Genomic DNA, 22400 nt, shown 5'->3' with positions numbered 1-22400 from the left:
AGAATGTAAAATATCTGTGGATTAGCCAAGGGAAGAGTATCCCAGAGATGAGAAAACGGGAGCTCCATCACCAGACGTGATGAGAAAATATGAACAAGTGATAGTGTGGTTGAAAAATAAAATACCTCCAAAAGAAACTGATTGGGTAAAGATAGACAGAACTACCCAGGAGCCGAAAGAAACTGTACATTCATTCTATGAAAGGTTGTTGTTGGTTTTCAAACAATATAGTGGTTATGAGGAATTAAATGAAAAGGACATGAGCCACTTTGTATATAGATTTGTATATGGATTAAGACCAGAAATTTCAGACATGATTAGACATAGCATGATGGATTGGAAGTCGAGCTCAGTAGATAAGGTGCTGAGACAGGAGAAGTATTGCAGTGAAGAGATTGATGCAAAACAAAAGAAGCTGAAAGAGAAAGCCATGTGGGCTCAAGTAAAAGTAGCAGAACAACAAGTAGCACAGATGGAGAATAAGAATGCAGGAGATCAAGGTGGGTTTAAAGGCAAACCTAAATTGGTAGGGAATATTGATGAATTAAAGAAGAAAATGCCATGTTTCAACTGCGGCAAGATAGGGCATTGGAAACAAGAGTGTAAATGTCCGCCTAGAGTTAATGTGGAACATACATCATTGAATCCGCAGGTGCAGTTTGAGGTAAATTAGCAGCAACCGCAGCAACAGCAGATAGCAAATCAGCAAAGTCAGGTGCCGCAACCGCCACTGCCATACAGTGGAAATCAGCAGAGATACTGTACAGAGACAGGATTCAGCGGAGGTGAGCAGGTAAAAAGTCAACAAAGAGTAAAAGCGTGTCCTCAATATTGGTTGCAAGAGGAGAATGGCAGTGAGCCGGATGAAAGTTTCTGATGGTGCCTGAGGGAGGAAGAAGAGTGTGTGCTTGGAGCCACTCTTGAGGTAGATCAGTCAGGTCCATTTGTGAGCGGAAAGGTGAATGATGTGGAAATAACTTTCTTAGTGGACACTGGTGCTACCCGTTCTACTGTTAGATCAGTGAAAATTCAAAATCTTCCTCTCTCGGGTGAGACAATCCAGGTTGAAGGTGTAGCTAACAGACAAATAAATACTCCATTGACAAAACCAGTTGAGATAGAGATTGGGACATACAAAGATATGCATCGGTTTGTGGTGTGCGATAGCAGTCCTGTTAATTTGCTAGGCAGGGATATATTGTGTAAAATGTACTGTGCCATATACTGTTCACCAGATGGCATAGAATTGCAGACTCCAGACGAAGATAGTTTGTATAAATTGACAATGCTCATGATTGAGGCAGAACAAGACAAACTGTTTCCTGTTTTTGATAAAGAGAAAATTCCTGTTGAACTGCAAGAGGCAGTGAAAGAAAGTGTGTGGGATTTCACTGGAAAAGATATAGGCTTGATGAAAGGAGTTGATCCTGTGAAAGTGTCCATAAAAGAAGGTGCAAGTTATTCGAATATACCACAGTATAAAATGACTGCCGAAGTAATTGAAGGAATTACTCCAGTAATTGACAAAATGATTGAACAGGGAATTCTAAGAGAAATTGAGAGTAGTCCTTGTAATTGGCCAATTATGGGATTGAAAAAGCCAAACGGAACATTTAGAATTGTGCAGGACCTGAGAAAAGTTAATCAAATTGTTGTCCCATGTTGTCCGGTTGTTCCGAATCCAGCAGTGATTTTGTACCAAATACCTCATGATGCAGAATGGTACACAGGGATTGATTTGTGCAATGCGTTCTTTACTGTTCCATTGCATCCAGAAAGCCAAACAATTTTTGCGTTCCTTTTCCAAAATCGTATCCTAGAATTGTGTAGAATTCCACAAGGGTACACTGAGAGTCCATCGATTTTTAATCAGCTGCTAAAGAAATCTTTAGAAAATTTGAGCATGCCTGGAGAATCTGTGTTAGTACAGTATATTGATGATCTTTTGGTTGCATCAAAAACAAAGGATGCCTGTATAACTGATACAGTAGCATTGTTGAATCATTTGGCTGAGGAGGGACATAAGGTGTCTCCATCAAAATTACAGTTTTGCCAGAAAGAAGTACAGTATTTAGGTCACAAGATTGCTAAAGGAATCAGACAGGTCACAATTGAGAGAATTAAAATGATACAAGGAATGCAGCCACCTAAGACTCAAAGACAGGTAAGAATGTTCTTAGGAATGGTAGGTTACTGTAGACAGTGGATAAGTGAATTTTCATTGATTGCAAAACCATTGCAGAGACTGACAAAGGCAGACATCAGAGACCCTATTGTTCTGACCAAAACAGAGATGGAAGCGTTTGAACAGCTAAAAACTAAATTGTGTGAAGCACCAGCTTTGGGAATGCCTGATTACGAAAAAGAATTTGAATTGTACTGCAGTGAGCGTGAAGGATGTGCTATGTCAGTATTAATTCAGAGGCATGGAGGAATGAGAAAACCAATTGCATACTTCTCAGCTGTTTTGGACCCTGTTGCAAAGACTTTGCCAGGTTGTCTGAAAGCAGTAGCAGCAACCAGTGTAAGTCTGGAGCAAAGTGAAGGAATTGTGATGGGATATCCTGTGAGACTCTATGTACCTCATTCAGTGGAGATTCTCCTCACAAGAGCAAAGACTCAGTACATGGCTAATAGCAGAATGACACGTTATGAGAAAATAATTTTGGGAGCTGAGAATGTGACAATTACAAGATGTGTGAATGTCAACCCATCGACACTGTTACCTGATACAGTTGAAGCAGAAGTGAAAGGTGAGGTTGATCACAAGTGTTTGGATGTTCTGGAATACTGCACAAAGCCTCCTCCAGACATTAAAGATGAACCTTTGCTCAAATCAGATTTTGTAATGTTTGTGGATGGATCATGCCTGAGAACAGAGAGTGGTGTTTTAAGTGCTGCATATGCTGTTTGTACAGTGGCAGAAGTGTTGGAAGCATCTTGTCTGAAAGGAATTCATTCTGCTCAAATAGCGGAATTGATTGCTTTGATACGAGCATGTGAGTTGGGAAAAGAGGTGAAAGTAACCATAGTGACTGATAGTCAATATGGTTATGGAGTTGTTCATGATTATGGACAGCTCTGGTCTCAAAGAGGTTAATTGACCTCTGCAGGAACACCCATTCGGAATGCAGAGTTTGTGAAGACACTGATTGATGTGATACAGTTGCCTGAAAAATTGGCTGTGGTAAAATGTTCCGCTCATAAGAAAGTTGAAGATTATATCACACGAGGAAACAGTTACGCTGATGCAATTGCAAAACATTGTGCAAAGAATCAAATTTCAATCAATCGAGAAAAAACTGAAGAACATGTTCCAAGTCCTTTAATGCTAACCACGGTAGTTGAGACTTGGCAGGAAGTGAAACAGATGCAGGAAGAGGCAGGAATAGAGGAAAAAGATATTTGGTTAAAATCAGGTTGCAGACAAAGGGAGGAAGATGAAATTTGGGTTTACAAAGATGAAAGACCAGTAATGCCCAACAGCATGATTTCAGATATGGCCCGAATGTACCATGGTCAAGCACACATTGGCAGAGACGCTATGACTCCTCTCTTTAGACAGACTTGGTATAATCCTAAATTCAGAATGATTGCTGAAAGTTTGTGTCAAAGATGCATAGTCTGTCAGCAATTTAATCCAAACAGAAAAACTATTGTAAGTTTGGGAACCATAGGACAGGAGGGTGGCCCATTCACAAGAGTTCAGATGGATTTTGTTGAGTTACCTCCATACAACAGACTCAGCTATGTTCTTGTGATAATCTGTTTGTTCTCTCGATGGGTAGAAGCTTTCCCCACAAGAAGGAATGATGGATTAACTGTTGCTAAACTGTTCTTGTGTGAGATAATACCACGTTTCGGGTTTCCGGTCACGATTGAATCTGACAGAGGCCCACATTTCCAAAATGAGTTAATGCAGATGATTTGTGAAGCTCTGGACATTCGCCAGAAGTTACATTGTTCATATAGACCTGAGGCTTCAGGAGTAGTTGAACAGGTGATCGGGACAATTAAAAACAGAATTGCAAAAATGTGTTTGGCAACAGGAATGAAGTGGCCTGATGCTTTGCCACTTGTAATGACATTAAGGAGCATACCTGACAGAAAAACTGGATTAAGTCCACACGAAATCTTGATGGGAAGGGTGATGAGACAGGCCTATGTACCAGTTAATAAGTTGTTGACAATAAATCATGACATCATACTGGATTGCTGTAAGAATCTATCTGATGTAGTAACTCCTGTGCTCCACCAGGTGGGAACTGAATCAAGTTCCAAAGAGAAATTTCCAGCTCATGATCTAGTCCCTGGGGACTGGGTACAAGTGAAAGTTCATCGCAGAAGGAATTGTTTGGTACCAAGGTGGCAAAGACCACGTCAAGTGATCTTGGTCAGTACTACTGCAGTTAAGTGTGCTGGACTGAAAAGGTGGGTTCATGCTGGTCACACCATCCGTGTGCCTGAACCTGAATACCCATACGACGGTGAAAGTACAACTGACTCTGATTCTGAAGGTGAACCAGAAAAGGATCCAGATATTGAAGATCGACAGGAACGTCGACATCTGGAAGTATCAGAAGCCAGTTCTGTGTCTGAAGGTGAAGGTGAAAGGGAGATTGTTGAAATATCAGATTCAGAAGATCAACTTGAAGGTCGAGAATCGGTAAAGACAAGCACCAGTAAAGACGCAAAAGAAAGTGAAGAAAAAGTTGTTGAAAAGGAGAAAACTATAAAGCAATCTGAAAACTCTGAAAGCAGGAACGGAAATCCTGAAACTGGAAAAAAGGAAGTAACTCACGACAAGGATGAGATTCCAAGTACCAGTTATGAAGGTGTTCCTAACAGAGTAACAGTAGAGAAAATTGAAACTGATGAAGACAAAGACATTGTGAAGATCATAATCAATGATACAGTAGAAGACACTGAGAGTGAAACTGATGACAGTGCAGACGAAACTCCATTAAGAAAAAGCACAAGAAAAAGAGCTTGGAGAGTGGAGCATAATACAATAGAGCCAAAGACTAAGAAAGTCTGCAAAGGAGACAATTGGCCTAAAGGAGCTGGAGGATTAAGATTCAGAATAGTGAACAAAACAAAAGAGCAAAAAGATCAAGGGAATGAGATCTCCAGCCAGAAAGAAACATTGGGAAAGAAAATAGAGACTATTCAGAGGCCTAAAAGAGTAAGACGTCCGAATCAGAGGTACAAATCACCTGAGTGGACATATATTGTCATGCCACCAATTGTTGAAGTTAATAGTAGTCAAGAAAACTTGTACAACCCAAAGCCAATTGGGAAAAGTGAGCAAAGAAGTCAACTAAGAAATGGAAAGTTAGGTGTTCAAAGTATTTGATATTAAAGTAAAAAAGTCTGTAGTCCTGTGAGACGGATTTTGTAAATATAGAAGAGGTCGGAGTTGACAAAAGGTCGAAGAAAACTTGTTAGAGAATCTAATTATAGTATAATTTAGAATAGAAATTGACACAAGGTCGAAGAAAACTTGTTAGAGTGCTAAGTGGTGTGAAATTTATAGGTGACATAAGGTGGAAGAAACGTTGTTAGGAAAGATGTCAATGAATAACCATAAAATGAAGTATTCAATTTTTAGAAAATGGTGTAGATGCTTTACAATCTGTATGAGGCTGTTGATAAAACTGTGGGTAATTTTAGCTATTGTGATTCCTTTCCAAAGTAATTTAACAAAATTAAAACTGAATGCAAATTCAAGTAAGCCAATTGAGAAAGAAAAAGTGCATGAGACTCATGTGTACAAGCCAGAGTTGCATCAAGATAGATCTATACGTGATTATACCAAGAATACCTTTTCAAAGTTACTGCTTGAGTACATCAAAACAATGAATGTTGATGACTGTTAAGTTTGTGTAAAATTGCCAGCATCAGTGTCAGAAGGGGTGACTTATCACAACCTTCCTCTTACATATGGAGTAACTTGTAGTGTAATTGCAAGTTTGTTTTACAAAACTGGGAAACTGGAATATCACTATTCTAATGTAGATGAAATATTTGCGAAATTAAAGACTGATAATACATTAAATAAAAGAAAACATGCTGAGGTAATGGGAGAATATTTTCTAGAGGTAGATGAGTTAACGCATGAGTATGCATTTAATAATAATTTGACATGTAAAATGAGAGTTGAGGAAAAGGCATTCTTAAACATGGTTGAGGAAAGGAGAATTGCTTACAAACGAAAATAGAAAATGAAACACGCAAAGTCTAAATATTACACATTTAATGATGAGAACATTGAGGACAAGAATGTGAATGTAGCAATCAATATAGATGCACCAATGTTGGGAAAATTTTGTATTAGAAGAGATAACTCATTGTTTGACAATTATTTTGTGGGTGCGAGTCAATTTGAAGATACCTATGGAATTATAGGGGGTTGGGGATTTAAAGGAGGAAATGATACTGTTTTTCCTGGAATTTATTTCATATGTGGGAATAGAGCTTATTATAGACTGCCAGACCATTGGTATGGGACATGTTATGTGGGTTTGGTCTTTCCTAAAATTTTCCATGTAGGTAGAGGTACTAATGGAAAGCATGAGATAGGTAAAGTTCTAAGTCGAAAAAGAAGAGAAAGTGTGTTAGAAATAATAGGTGATGTATTTGGAGCACTGATACCAGCAGTGGGAATTTTGTTTAATGCAAATAGAATCAGAAAATTGTGCACAATAGTTGATAAATTATCAACAGATACAGCAGGAGGATTCCTAATGGTAGATACTGAAATGGTTGCTATGAGAGCTATGGTTATGCAAAACAGACTTGCCCTTGATATAATTTTAGCAAAAGAGGGAGGAGTCTGTGGAATTTTGAAAGTTCAACATTGTTGTACTTACATTCCAGATAAAAGTCAGAATATTGAAAATTATATAATAAATATTACAGATTTGCATAAAGAAATTGAACCACTGGAGGTTGAAGGTGTCCTTGAAAGACTGGGTAAAAGTTTCTCAGCGATTAAGCATTGGTTTCAAGAAATAGGCAGTTCAATTATAGCTAAAATACTAATACCGATAACAGTCTTAGTGATAGTAATCCTTATGACAAGGTTATGCTGTATATACAAGGGTAGAAGAGATTTCAGGAATTTGATCAAGAAAAGGAATGAAGAACGACTGGCAAGAATGAGAGAAAAGAATGAGATAGAAATGGAAGAAATAATAGAAAGGTTTTTCAAAAATTCAAAAGAGAAAGAGACAAAAGTATAGATGACATTAACAAAAGGAAATTGAAACATGTTCTGCTAAAGTTTCCAAAATGTTGAGAATTATTTGGTGATAGAATCACCAGATGAGGGAATTGATGGAGCGAGGTGGCAAACACAAAATTTTGTGTACCCATCTCGAAGTTAATGTCCCATAACGTTAATATTTACTGATTGCATGTTTTGAAGAATTAACCAACCATAGAGTAAGATGCACACATTATTTTATTATTATTACACGGGTAAAACTAACTTTGCTTGCATGTTGCAATAAAACCAGCTAATATGTATTGTTATTGTGTTGTGAATTAATGCACGGCTTAGTTATAAACAAAATGCAAATTAAATGTGCTTTTTGTACACGGTTTGTGTTGAGGAGAGGACGAAAATGTAAGTATAAAACGCATTTATGTGGCTTACTTGCTAGGTAACAACTAATTGGGAAACATTAGTAAGGTGGGAGGTAAACAGAATGGGTTAAAATTCAAAAATTAACATGAATTTGTGTTTGTTTCTATGATAGTTCCAAAAGTGGCTTCTGAGGCCTAGCTAGAAAATGGACGTTTGGGTAAACAGTGAGCAAGAGCTGAACAGCGCAGGCCCGCCAAAACCTGCAAGTCAGAGTGAACTGCCTGTGCTCGAGGAGGTTCAAGGCTGCCTTAGCCCGGAACCTAGGATGGGTGCCAAACATGGACGCTTGGATGTTGTGATCATGGGAAAGGGTGTCGATGTATCTAATACAAGAAATAGTTACGCTATGGACTGTCCTAAACAAAGCCCCTTTATTTTTCTGCTGAACCATCGAGGAAATGATGTTGTAATGGTGAGAAGATGTTCACCCACCCCGAAATTGTCCAATGAAATTTTGAGTAAAGGATGACAGTTACTTTTTAGATAGATTAAGTTAGGGAAATAGGGTATAAAACCCCCTGGATTTAACTAGAAGGGGTCGCTTTTCCGATTTCTACTGGAGATGCTGCCCGATTGCTGACCAATTCCTGGATGTAAGATTCTAATGACTTTTACTTGTTTGCTTTGCAGGATTGAAGGATAAGATGAGGGTGTTAGTTAGGGATGTTAGGAGAGAATGAATTTGGAACTATCTGCTCTTTGCTAAACTTGAACTGTTTTCTAAAATAAAGCGATTTTACTTGAGCTCTAAATAAAATGATCATTTTGAAATAAAATTTAAGATTTACTGAATAAAGAATTACTAATGTATAAATGTCAGACATAAATTGCAGTTTTGCCTTGAATAAAAATTAGATAAATGAAGAAGTAAAAGCTGGTCTTTGATTCTTCCTACGCCTAATTTTCGTTCTAGCAGATCCATTGCCACTATGGTGGTGTGTCTGAATATTTAAAGTTTGAATAAACCATGGTAAAGTGTAAATAATCTGCAGGTGTAAATAATAAATAGTTAAATAGGTTTAGACGCTCCACCAAATGTTACAGCATTTCTCCATTGCGATTCACCAAAGCCTTGAAGCCAAGTGTAAGTGAACAGGGTAAATGCACAGTGTTATGGGCCCCACTGATGCATGATTTGTGAGTTTTAAGGTTTCAGGGAAATGGTGAGTATTGATTAGAAAGGATTTCTGGAGACGCGCTGTAGCAGTACCAACGCCATTCAGACTTGGAAATTTAGGGTCTTTTTAGAGTTTGGCTAACCTTGTCACAAAGGTGCGATGTCCCATCCTTCATATTACAAGAGCCATTGACTATAAAGCATTTGCAATACTGTGGATGGGGTACCCACCACATTTGTGATGGAGTACCCTATCCACCAAACTCTAAATAAGTCCCATAGTCCCATAGTCCTCAACTGCAAGAACCAAGTAGGACTCAGATACTTCTAAAAGGAGCCTTCTCTGATCTAGACAGGTTTGATGTATTGTGGATGCCTGTACAAGGTGCAGGAAGACCATCCCACTCAGTTTGTATACCCTTTTACCCTAACAAGCAGACCAACATTTCATTGCATTCATTCCACACTACAGCTTACTGTATGATTAGGGAACCATGGGTTGGAACACACATGCACTCTTACATGCCCCCGACATATACACATGCTGCAGACCCAAATGAGAGGAAACACAGGAGGAAAGTACTCCAAACAACCAAACCTACACACCCACCCACACACACATACATATATATACACACACACACTACCATCTCATACCCTCGTTGACCCAGGTGGATGACTTTTAGACTAGAGCCATATCTACTCTTTATCCATTTGATTCCCTGGAGCTGGGGATCGATCAGCAGAGGCCATCGTTCACAATTCGTGAGAATAGTGCCATTTTGTGTGGACATATTATCACTAGGCAGTCCTTCGTTGTTCCATTTGGCAATTGTTGCATCATCTGTTAGCATGGAGATTGGATCAAGACCTTCAGTCATTGGAATGGGAACCTAAAACATAAAAAAGAATAATAGCAAGTTCCATCAAAATAAAATTACTTTGCATGTAAGAATTTATTTTGTACTCAATCGTTATCATTAGTTTATATAAATCATCAACAGTTTAACATGCAATAAGTTAAAAACAATATTCACACTGTTACATTACCACAATAATTCCATACCAATTTTTTTGCAATCATTCTAAAATAATAACAACCGCTTCATGTATCTGTATTTAGTTCATTACAGTATGCAAGTGCTTGGTCAATGAACTTGCTTCCAATAATACAAATGCTTCTATTTCCAGGTTCATCAAAGCCTGCAGCTGTGCGTGTATCTAGCCATCCTGGTCCCTTGCCCTAGGCTGCTTAAAAGGGCTCCTGTCGTCACATTTCTCAGTCAGCCAAAACAGTAAACTCAAAGACTGGAAATATTGCATAATACCCTTTTACATCAATAAAGAGTAAAGTCCACAAAATGTGCAGCAGACCCCTAGATGAACAGCCACCTGATGATATAGCTCACTTTCCTTATAATTAAAGTGAAGAGTATATGAAGCAAACAGCAGCATGCACTTTAGGATAAAACATCTATTGGTCACTCACTCGCATTGGAGAGAATCAAATCCTTAATTTGTGTACTACTTCTTGCAAAGCTATTGTAGGCATTCTTATATATACAAAGGCAATCCAATATACAAATGAAGTGTCTCATGCAACACAATAATTATTGTTTCTCCTTGATGAGCGCAAATGATATGTTTGGCACTGACACGTTACAGTTGGAAGTGTAAAGTTGCATATTCTGACTTAATGAGAGACTGAGTTCTGCAGGTTTAAGACATGGCACTTCTAGATAGCAATAGAGGATCTCAGATCTCCTTAGATCCACTTGACAATATGTGAAGTGGGCACACTAGATATACAATAAAACTGAACATTTCGAAAAAACTCTTCTAAATGGGCCCTTAAAGTTTGGGAAGGTTGGATTTCCACTCTTGAAATCAGACTGCAAAGTAGAACAGGCAGTACCAGATGCAACATTGACTTATTATCATGTGTTTTAGTCTTCCCATCAGTGCAACATGTGTTCATTTCTTGAAGTCAAGCATTGCTTAATATGACAATGTATTGCCTGTCATTAGGCCACGATAATTATTACTTGTAACTATCTTGATTTCATATTTCCCAAAATGACTGCTATTCCCAGCAGTTGTCCATCCAAAACTCATTATCTGAGTAATAACAACATGTATAGTTATTAGTTAGAGCTAGTTTGCTTACTTGATTGAGAGCTCACACATCCCACTGGGGTGACATCCAGGAGTAGTATATTGTCTGGAAAGAAAGGGCAGGAATGTGTTCACCAGCCAGCTAGGTGTAGAATCTGCCTTCTTTCCCTACATTCCACCCCCAGTAAACTAGTAGAAATTGTAGAGAAGAAGAGGAGTAGACAGACATCAATGCCTGGCTTTATGTTTGTTGTATATGCGCTCAGTCAATTCACCAATTCCTGGATCATTAAGTGTTACTAACTATCTTTATGATGCTCACTGGTAACAAATACTGGCCATCAAGGGCATCTCATCCAGGTATCCTTGACCACAGTGTTACCTAGTCAGCCATCGTGAATGCAATGGAGAACCCATATATGCTCCATACAGGGAAATCCACTAGGCTGAAGTGCATACATTGCCATTTGAACTTGGGCTACTGCATTTAGTAGTGTGGACATCTCAACTCTAAATCTGAGCTGATATCTATTTTGTCTTTAAACCCACTCTATAAATTAAGTTCTTAACATCTTTGTAGTAGCTTTGCTAAAAGGTGCAGAGTTGCTAGCAGTTATCAATTTGGTGGATGATCGCACTTTCCCTTTTTAGGTCTTGCCTAGGCAGAGCATGCACTGTTTCACCAAGCTATGCTGTATCTACTTTGTGAGCTTACTGCCCGCCCATCATTTTTAATTTGTTGTTTGCACCTCATTCTCAAAGGCTTGCTTCTGTATGGTTAATGTTGGTTATATGTCCCTCCTTTTTTGGTGTCGACCTCTCCCATCGAGCATGCCTCAGTTACTAGTAGGCATGCTCTTTTGTGCATGTAGGTTTGTTGTGGCGTACAATTTTTTAATTTTGTTTCAGGCAGTGTATTTGAAATGTCAGCTTTTTTTACTGTACGCGTTCAGGGCTAATAAAACATTTCCCATTGTTTAATTTACATTTTTTAGATCGGCATGTCTCTGCATATTTGTTTTTTAGTAGGCACGGAGAGAGCCGACGCTGAGACTCAAACCCGGTTCCACAGTTCCAAAATCGTCAGCTCTTTACGTTATCCCACACCCGCTCACTAAAACAATGAGCATTTTTGGGTATTTTTGTCTCCTTTTGTTTCCCTGATCGCACCCACAGTGTACTCAATCTCCTGGGGGGCCTGCTGAGGTATGATTACAAACAGTACTAGTTTACAATTATTCCTGTCTCTGTCAGTTTTATCATTCGTAGCGAACATTTTGAATTGGAGTAATTTGTTTTCCTATAAAGACCTTTGCATATGGAGAAGTGACAACACAACTCCTATTAATGGCGAAACATGTTCATCGTTTTGTTGGTGATGTTGTGCAGTTTATTAAAAGAAAGCGTGAGAGCTTCTGAATGCCATTAATATTATATTTTCAATTCTTTGATAAATTTATTGTTTTCCGCACATGCCTTAATTGAAGTTAAAAGGTTGAATTCGGCCAAAAACTGCACCTTCGCCCATGTTTTTTTTCTGGATTTGATCATTTTTGCAACATACGAAATAATTTGTGACTACTTCAAGAGGGACACTGTATTTATTTGGAAACAAGGGCCAGTGCATTTTTCTTCCTCTATTTCTATGGTAATATATTAGTTTAGTACTGGAAACCTTTAGTTTTCCATTGTGTGCTCCACCTTCCGGGAGCTGGTTGTGTGGACGGTGATTGGCTGCGGTGGTAGGATGTCACTCTGGCCAGTGGTCTGCTGGATGCAGTTGCCGCTGTTGCTCGAAGGGAGCGCAAATGTTGAAGGAGGGCTAGTGGTTGACCAGGAAGGCCAAACTGAATATTGTTCTGCAATGGAGAAGCTCATTTAATGTATGAAAGTGGTGGCTGCTGCATTTGTGGCTGGTAAAAGTCGAAGAAGGATAGACCTGTGGGCTAGTAGCTCAGTTAGAGGTCACAACCACCTAGCACAACCCATAGCCCTGGACATGGATGGAAGATGAGAATTTTCATTCAGTTATCCTGCACACGAAATGATAGAGCAAAATGAGTTTCCAATATACCCACTAATACCAATTATCAGGAAACTAAAGTCTCACTGTCACAAGACATTAATCATTAATGTCTTGTGACAGTGAGACTTTAGTTTCCTGATAATTGGCCTTTGTGACCAATAAGATACACCTTATTCTACCCTGTGACTACGAGGGATGTTCATAATGTATTTTGTGTTATTTTTCATTCTGAAATTCAATTTCTCTTTTATATTTGGAGCAATCCTACTTTTAGCTGTAAGTTATGGCCATTTGACTGCTTCATTAATCAAATAAAGTCTAAACAAACCTAAAGCCGGCCTAACCCAAAAGTAAAAGTGACAAAAGCGACGTACAGAACTCAAGCCCTTCAATTATCAAGTCAATACTGCCACAAAGTCACAGAATTTAGGAACAGGCAGTGGCTGGTTTCAAACATGACTTTTATAGTCACATTTAGAAACTGCTTTAGTTAAACTACTTCAGCATGACTGATATATGCTTGTGGGATAATTACTGTTCCACAATTGCCAACAGCTATTTTAGGACGGTAAAATAAAAAGCATTGACAAAGCCATTAAGTTGACTCTTCTTTAGGTCAGGCAATAGTCCAGAACTTGTAATTTTACAAAAATAATACGAGCAATATATTTATTACTTAAGGGGGCTTCCACATTTGGATAAAATATTGAGTTGTAAATATTGGGAGACAGAATTATTGGGAAAACAATATTGTGATATAAAAATAACCTGATGCAGAAATATCTTGTCAAGAATATCGTTTTTTTTTCAGGTAAGTAATATCGTTGTTAAGAATATTGTTGTTGTTAATATCATTTTCAATAAATTAGGTATAAACCATATCATTATTTAATTATCCTAATGTGTTTTTGTTCAAATATACATTTTATTTGTGATTAATGTTTGTATAATTGCTAGTAATATTTTTAAAAGTTGATTTTTAAATGTTAATGTAATTAATCGTGTCATAGCAGGTTGCTAGGTTTGTAGGGGTATAGGGTGGGAAGTTAATTAAATGATAAATATTTGATAATTAACTATGAATTTATTATTACTAATTTAATTGATTATTAATTATTTAAATTGTGTAATAACTATATTTTTGTTATATTTTAGGTGTGGGCTGCTGGGCGTATAGTAGTATAGGGTGGGAAGCTAATTAAGTAATAATTAATTAACTCGTATTATTCATACATTATTAATTATTAAATTGATTATTAATTATCTAAATTGTGTAGTAATTATTTTTTGTTATATTTTAGCTGTGTGCTTCTGGGTTTATAGGGGTATAAAGTGGTAGGTTAATGAAGTTATAATTGATTATTTAATAATCATATAAATTGTGTAATTGTTTTTCATTTTATATATATGTGTGTGTGTGTATATCTATCTATCTATCTATCTATCTATCTATCTATCTATCTATCTATCTATCTATCTGTCTATCTATCTATCTATCTATCTATCTATCTATCTATCTATCTCAATAAATAAATATATATATATATATATATATATATATATATATATTACCCTATTATTTAGTACAAATATAAAATACCTAATATGAGCATTATTATTAAACCAACATATATATATATATATTTATCATTTGACCCTTCTCTGCAGTAAAGAATTGTAACCCTCAATTGTGGTCCGTCTACTGCTTTGCCGATCGCGTGGGATTGGAGGTAGCGGTGTGGAGTTCTTTTGGCATATATATATATATATATATATATATATATATATATATATATATATATATATATATATATATATATATATGTGGATATTATATTTGCACTAAATTAATGGGGCATTTTAAATATGTAATGTACTTTCCATACTGTTGCTTAGACAGGAGTGGTTACAGTAAATTTAACCCCGCTGAAGTCCAACACTTTTCCTACTGTTGCACAGACTGGAGTGGGAATAGTAAATCTTACTGTTCCGAAGTAGTAAATCTTACCCCTCCGAAGTCCAATACTTTCCCCAGTCATGGCTGGCATTAATGGCGGGTAGGGGGTAGCGCAGGAGGGTTGCATGGGGGGTTCAGAAATTAAAAAAATAATTGAAGCAAAAATAGACAGTTTCCCACCTACTCAAGGTGTACACAAAGCTAATGAGAAATGGACACTGAACTTACTGTAAGTTATATCTTAATTCGCCTGTCAAGACAACAAGTCCCACAATGCAGCGTGAAATCTTGGTACGCCGTGATTGGCAACTGCTCAATAAAAGCATGTGGTAATTGCAGTCAGGTGATTTGTCAGTGCTGTTTTGTAGTAGCCCAGGAAGAAGAGGCGCCATAGCCTCGAAACGCGTCAGCTTGTTCCAAGGAACTGTCTATATAAGCAACACGAGGACTCAGCCCGGATGGGAGGGGTGCGGTCGAGTGACCTTATCAAATCGTGAAGGCGTTTGTTGGATTACATTACAGCAGGGCTGTCTGGTCCTGATAAGGAGTACCATTCCCACCGGAAGCGCACACATGGGAAGGTTGAAGACTGGAACTTTTTCAAATCTGGCAGCACGGCACCCCGTGGTAATTGAAGCAAAAATAGACAGTTCCTCACCTACTCAAGGTATACACACAGCTAATGAGGAATGGACACTGAACTTACTGTAAGTTATATGTTAATTCACCTGTCAAGACAACAAGTCCCACAATGCAGCGTGAGATGTTGATACGCCGTGATTGGCAACTGCTCAATAAAAGGATGTGGTAATTGCAGTCAGGTGATTTGTGAAAGCTGTTTCGTGGGAGCCCAGGAAGAAGAGGCGCCATAGCCTTGAAACGCGTTGGCTTGTTCCAAGTAACAGGGAACTGTCTATGTAAGCAACACGAGGACTCAGCCTGGATTGGAGGGGTGCGGTCGAGTGACCTTATCAAATCGTGAAGGCGTTTGTTGGATTATATATATATATATATATATATATATATATAATATATGTATATATATATATATATATATATATATATATATATATATATATATATATATATATATATATATATATATATATATATATATCTCAAAATAAAAAACCCTTTCAGGCATAGAGTGACGCATAAATTATGCAAAAAAGAAGGAGAGAACTCTGGGTAGGTCTCAGTTTAGGTGGAAAGCAGCTCCTGTTAGAGCACTCTCAACACCAGCGACACTCTAGATCTGCTCACCGCAAATGTCTGTTTTTCTATCAAAGTTTTTAAGCATAGGATTAGCACAGTGCTATCCACGGGGAGATAGAAAATGACAAAGTCTTTTGCCATTTAAACAGCAAAGTCTTTAAGCATAGGACTAGTACAGTGCAGTCCTTGCCGAGCTGTAAAATAACAAAAGCCATTTATCACTCCAGGCACAATATTACAGCTTTGAATTGGTAAAATACCAATTCAAGCCAACCTGAAATGAGTAAAAGCAACCCCTGACACAGTGTTTCGCTCTAATTAGAGCTCTTCAGAGAGGTATAGCTTTGTCCAGACACAAGGGAGCACCCAGTATTAAGTCAAAACAAAACCCTTTCAGGCATAGAGTGACACATAAATTATGCAAAAAAGAAGGAGAGAACTCTGGGTAGGTCTCAGTTTAGGTGGAAAGCAGCTCCTGTTAGAGCACTCTCAACACCAGCGACACTCTAGATCTGCTCACCTCAAATGTCTGTTTTTCTATCAAAGTTTTTAAGCATAGGATTATATATATATATCACACAGCACATCTCCCCATAAGAAGAAGCAAGGGACACAACGGGGTACTTTGGACATTTATTGAATGAAGAATCGGCAGACCGGTTTCGGCGATTAGCCTTCCTCAAGTGCCTTCCTCAAATGCCACTGTCCGACACAAACCTCCCCACCACGTCTTTATAGAGAGCTCCTCCTACCGAGTGATGAAGGGATATATATATATATATATATATATATATATATATATATATATATATATTGAAGCTCTGCTGCCACTTGATGCATGCAGTGCACTCGTGGGCGGGTGCTGGTTGCGGTCGTGACAAGCCTCTGTTTAATTTCTGCTCAACTCCTCCAGTTTACGAAGAATTACCGCACTCACGGGGGGGAGGCTTTTGCAAAGACCATTTTATTTTGGCGCAATGGGAAACAAAGGTTTCAGCACAAAGCCTTCCTCAGTGTTCGTAGTTCATTGAACAAAACATGTTTATAAAGCATCATTCAAAAGGGGGCATTGAGGTAGAGAAGGGACATACTCACTTTATGCATATAGGAGCGCTATTTTTAAGTGAGCAAGCACCTATGATTTCCAAATGAGAGTTAATCAATACATTATCCAGGTGCATTATTCGGCTGAAATCTGATATATATTCATATTCAATATGCATGATCAAATGTTAAAATAAATTTTTACTATTCATTAACAATTTCCATGCCTAATGTTTCAAATGTTGCCATGGATCGGCCAATGTCCCCTCTCAGAATCCCTTATTGCATGCCCCATTAATTTATAGCTCTCTGCTATAATATTGACTAAAGTGGAATCCCTGAATCTACACGAGTGGCAGAAAACAACCGCTTGCACTGTGCAAGATGCAGTTTGCACCGATTGCACAGTGCGGACAAGCATCCGGCACTGTGCAATCAGTGCGAACAGCATTTTGAACAGTGCACTACGCAGTTCGCGTAGCTACGTGCAGCTCGCGTAGTGCAAAGTGCACTTCGCATAGCTATACGTAGAGCTACTTCGCAAACTACGCCCAGGCTTAAGACATACTCATAGTACTCAGGATGTAGTTATAAAGTGATAAATGCCCATTAAAAAGTGACATCGGCCTGGTACATGTTGCACATTTCCTTTGCTGTAAACAGGTATATTTGAAGCTGAGTCGCTGTTGCATCTGCCCAATTGGCTGCTTTACACACACCCTCCATAAAAACCAAGTTACAGTGCTAGATATATTCATAGTACTTAGGTTATATCTATAAGGTGACATGTGCCCATTAGAAAGTGACATCCGTAAAGTGCTATTTGCTTGGTATGTGAGGCCTAATATCACAATAAAACAATAGATCAAGATTATGAGTGAACACTCACTAAGAGTGAGAATTCATCCTCCATGGCAAAGTGCACTGTACTTGCTTGTAATACTGCGGATAAGGATCATTGTATGAAACACAATTAAAAACATTCTAGAAGGGGAGGAAGAAGTAGTGAAAGGGGGAGACGGGAATCAAGAGGTGCACACCAAGGCATATATCAATGTCCATTATTTACAGTCTATTTTTGAACTACAGATGTACATGGAGTTCTGCATCTGTAGTGTGCCCCCAGGGGGCCCCAGAGCCCAATATCACAATTTAAAAGAATTCCTCTCTTCTCAGTTCTTTCTCTCAATCATCTCCCCATGGGTTATTTTAAACATTCTTGATCCCATAGTACACAAGGCCTGCCAAAGATCACTCATGGTGCTGTTCAAGGTGACAGGCCATGGGATAACTTTGGTCCTCCTTTTTTAATGGCTCGCATATGCCTGATAATACTGGTTTTTAGTTTGTTAATAGTGTTGCCCACATGTAGTTTATTGCAATCGCACTTTAGCACAGATACAATGTGATCTATATTACAGGTTTTTTTGTCCTGAATCATGACGTTCCGGCCCTCAAATATCTGATATGACTTCTAGTTCCACTCGTACTGGCAGGCTTTGCAAGAGTTACATTTGAGGAAGTCCTTCATATTGTTTGATAGCCAAATCCTCTCTTTCCTTGGGTCAAAGAACCTTTGTGTGAGGATGTCACCCAACAACTTTGTTTTCCTAGAGGTTATTCGAGAACTAGAATGAATTACCTCTTGTTCACCCTTATCCAGTATATGCCAATTCTTTTGCAAGATCCTTTTCATGTTAGATTGGGCCAAATTGTATTCCAAGAAGAGCCTCTTTACCTTCTCATCTTTCTGAGTATAATTTGAATCTTGCTGGGACATTAAGAGATCCCTTTGCTTTCTGCTGGCCCTCTCACTCACATCCTTCGGGACACTTGACACATTGAGAGAATCTTCTCATCATTTCCATCACTTCCTTTCCAAAGTCATCTTCCATTGAATATCTCCTCCTTGCTCTCAAAATCTGTCCATATTGTATGCTCCATTTTTAGCACAGCTGGATGGCCACTATTTCCGTGCAGAATTGAATTCGTAGCTGTAGCCTTTCTGTGTATCACAGTTGTTAAGCATTTATCAAGAGCATTCACCTCATATCCAGGAAGTCACAGTTTGTTTGGCTATGCATGGCAGTAAACTGGATGTTAATCTATTGGAGTTCAATATCTGTATAAAGTTGTGCAGGCCCAAGTTCCTTTCCTTTCCATGAGATGAACAGATCGTCAATGAAGCCTGTCCATAATGCAAAATGCTTCATGTACTGATCGTTATCCTCTGCCCAGGCTACCTCCTTCTCCCATAGCCCGATTAACAGGCTCGTACAGGTAAGGTTCAAGGAGGTGCCATTGCTGTGCCCTGTGTTGTAGGTAGAACTTGTTGTTAAACATAAATACATTGTGAGTGAGACAGAAATGTAGCATCTCGATCATCATTTGTGTGTGTTCTAGATATTCAGTCTGTACCTCAGGAAGTACTCGCAGGCATGTATTCCATCATTCGGATTAATGAAAGTGTACAGTGACACTACATCAAGTGTGGTCATAATATATCTTAGTTTCCAAGGTACCCCATCCATTTTTATTAAACGTTGGTAGAATCCCTCAAGTAGGACGGAAAGCTGGCAACATAAGGCTGCAGGAACTGTTGTCTAAGAGAATTATCTTTAGGACCAGCTATGTGGCGCACACACTAAGGTGCGATATGTGGAAGAGGATATTGTCCTCGAATGGCTCATTTCCTGTAAGGGAACACATAACAGCCATTCCCAGGCACACCAGGTCTCTATATATATCAAGGAAAGTTGGCATGTAGAAGCTTTAGCTGATGGATGAGGCGATGCAAGGAAAATAGATAGTGCATGGGGTTACAAACAGTCCCAGTGTTTGATGTACCAAAATACAATAATAAATACAGACATTCCTCACTCAAATCTATTTTAAAGTTTTCAGAAGTCAATAATTCAAAGGCCAAGAATGGTTCACAATGAAGGAAAAACAAAAAACAAACAAAATATGAGAACCATGTCCATTGCCTCAAAGAAATACATTAAAGAACTGGGGACTGATTTTTAAGTACAAAAATGTTTACCAGTAGTTTAAAAGATGCAAAGAAAAGCATTCAGCCAAAACATAGAAATGTAAAAGTGATGACTCATGTGTGGTAGAAGTTAATTAACCAGTCTTCTTTGGATAATGATATATGTGAAGACTTAACAGAACTAAATGTAAATCAGATAACTTAATGAATGATTATTGAAGAGTTGCTGTAATACTATTCCTGCTCATGTTAAACTGTCCATTAATCGAGAAAAAGAAACGATGTTGGATGTAAATGTTCATTCTAATTTCACTGAATGTTAATGGTCTTCATACATGTACTAATGAGAATTATTAGAAATGATTTAGTAGTGTTACATTATGAAATTATTGTATATGTTAGTACCTTTGAAACGCAGAAATGGGCCATAGTTACATGTGCAATTTGCAACGGAATTCAAATGCTTTATAAATTACCTAGACTTCAGAAAGAATATAGATATTCAACTTCAGTATTGAAAGTATATTCCTAATAATTTATATCTGGTATATCCTGAACTGAAGTCATGCTAGGCTTGCATTTTCTTTCTCATATTCGATTCTGTTCTCATGAGAAGGTCTCATACATTTGCACTGTGGGATGAACTGTGTTTCCGAACACAAGTTTGCATGCACATACCCGGACTAGTCCCAACTCAATTGATACAACGAGAACCCCTGCCATGAGAAATTGCCCTTTTTAACTCACTCATGTACCTTTACTGAAAGCTGGTTGTAATTATACATTTTGAATACTTTGAGAGCTTACGTGATGAGTTCTACCCTTTTCATAAAGATGTGTCCTCTTTATGCTGGATGACGATCATCCTATACAAACTGACTAATGGACTGAGTGATCGGACCAGATGAGGTAGCCCAGGTGGTGGCACCCCGGAACTTGAGAAATTATATCATACCTTGGAAATTTGCCACTTTTGCCATTTTTTGCCGCCTTTCCACAGAAGACTTTGCTCCTTTGCGGACTTGCGGACACTCTTGGCTGAAGCATACACTGTGTGCGCTATTCACGGACTTCTTTCCCCAGGGGAGAGAATCTTTGAGCTGACATGATCCATATCCTTTCCTGAATGTTCCTTCGTGAACTTTGATAATTGATGTCCCAAAGTGTTCAATTTGTTTATTCGGTACTCTTAACACTTAATGCCTGATATTGGTGTATTTACTTGCTAATGATACTGATAAGATCTAACTATTTAAAATATTGTTCCTGTCTCTCTATGACTTGTCTCCAATAATTGATTGTTCATTTCCATAGTCTAAATGAGTGAGGGGATTTCTAACAGAGAGGTTTATATAGCTTTAACTGAACTAATTGTTTGCTTGATCCTAGCTCGTCTACATTTTTTCATGAGATTTGGTTTGGCAATAATAATTCTGTACCTGTATAGTGCAGTATTGAGACTCATATACATTAATCGAATTACTAGCTTATAAATCAGTTAACCAATTCCTGGACCTCTTTGAATACCTGGATTGGATCCCTTTTGCCCGACCCCTTTCAGCACGGCTCAAGATCCATCTGAGAACCATGTAAATGATACTGAGGTGTGGTGCCAGATAAACTTAATAAATGGGTCCAGTGGCGCAATAGCAGAGGTCTTGTCAGATCACTCTTAAGTCCAATATTGTTAAGATTCTCTAACACTTGCGAGAGAGAGTAATCAGGTGAATACTCTCTAAGGATGTGCCGCTCTTCCAGTAGGATGCTTCTGATGGAGCAAGGTGATGAGCAAGATTTTGTTCAAACTTGCGAAGTTAATTTCTCATAATTATAACAGAGTTAATAAAGCATGTGGTGAAATAACTAATCAACCTAGTTTAAAAATGCATTCAACAGTACACTCGGGTTAAATAATGTGCTTTATGTTGCAAAATGCAAAAGGGAAAAAAATAATAAACTAACCTTGTCTATTGTCTTTTGTCAGTATTAAATGCGGCTGTTTAATTAATGGCATGTGCTTATTTTGTGTGCTTATGTTATGTCTTTTCTGTGATTAAAATGCATAAAAGAGTTCCTGCAGTTCCTAAAGGAATGGTAGATATGATGCTGCTTAATTGTGCTTCAGCTAGGTAACTTAATTAACGGGATTAATTAGTAAAGGGGGTGGGTAACAGAATGGGTTTCAGTTCTTTAATTAATTGATGTCTTGTGTTTGTTTAATAATAGTTTCCAAAGTGAGGCCTAGAAGTGATTTGGCAGACAGAGTCGCAGTCGAAAACTTGT

At 38.1% G+C, this 22400-nt stretch overlaps 1 protein-coding gene across 1 annotated transcript in view; it reads right to left on the bottom strand.

The window, feature by feature from the left end:
• The window catches only part of LOC144824202 (dynein axonemal heavy chain 11-like), a 3356387-nt gene that overhangs the window by 531795 nt on the left and 2802192 nt on the right, over positions 1–22400 (bottom strand). Inside the window, exon 75 of the mRNA XM_078683354.1 lies at positions 9426–9661. Coding sequence (XP_078539480.1) covers positions 9426–9661 — 236 coding nt within the window. The remainder of the gene's footprint in view (positions 1–9425; positions 9662–22400) is intronic.

Source organism: Lissotriton helveticus, chromosome 3_1, assembly GCF_964261635.1.
Source record: "Lissotriton helveticus chromosome 3_1, aLisHel1.1, whole genome shotgun sequence".
Classification (NCBI taxonomy): Eukaryota; Metazoa; Chordata; class Amphibia; order Caudata; family Salamandridae; genus Lissotriton; species Lissotriton helveticus.
The sequence above is the reverse complement of the archived record's forward strand: the minus strand, read 5'-3'. Positions and strand labels throughout refer to the sequence as shown.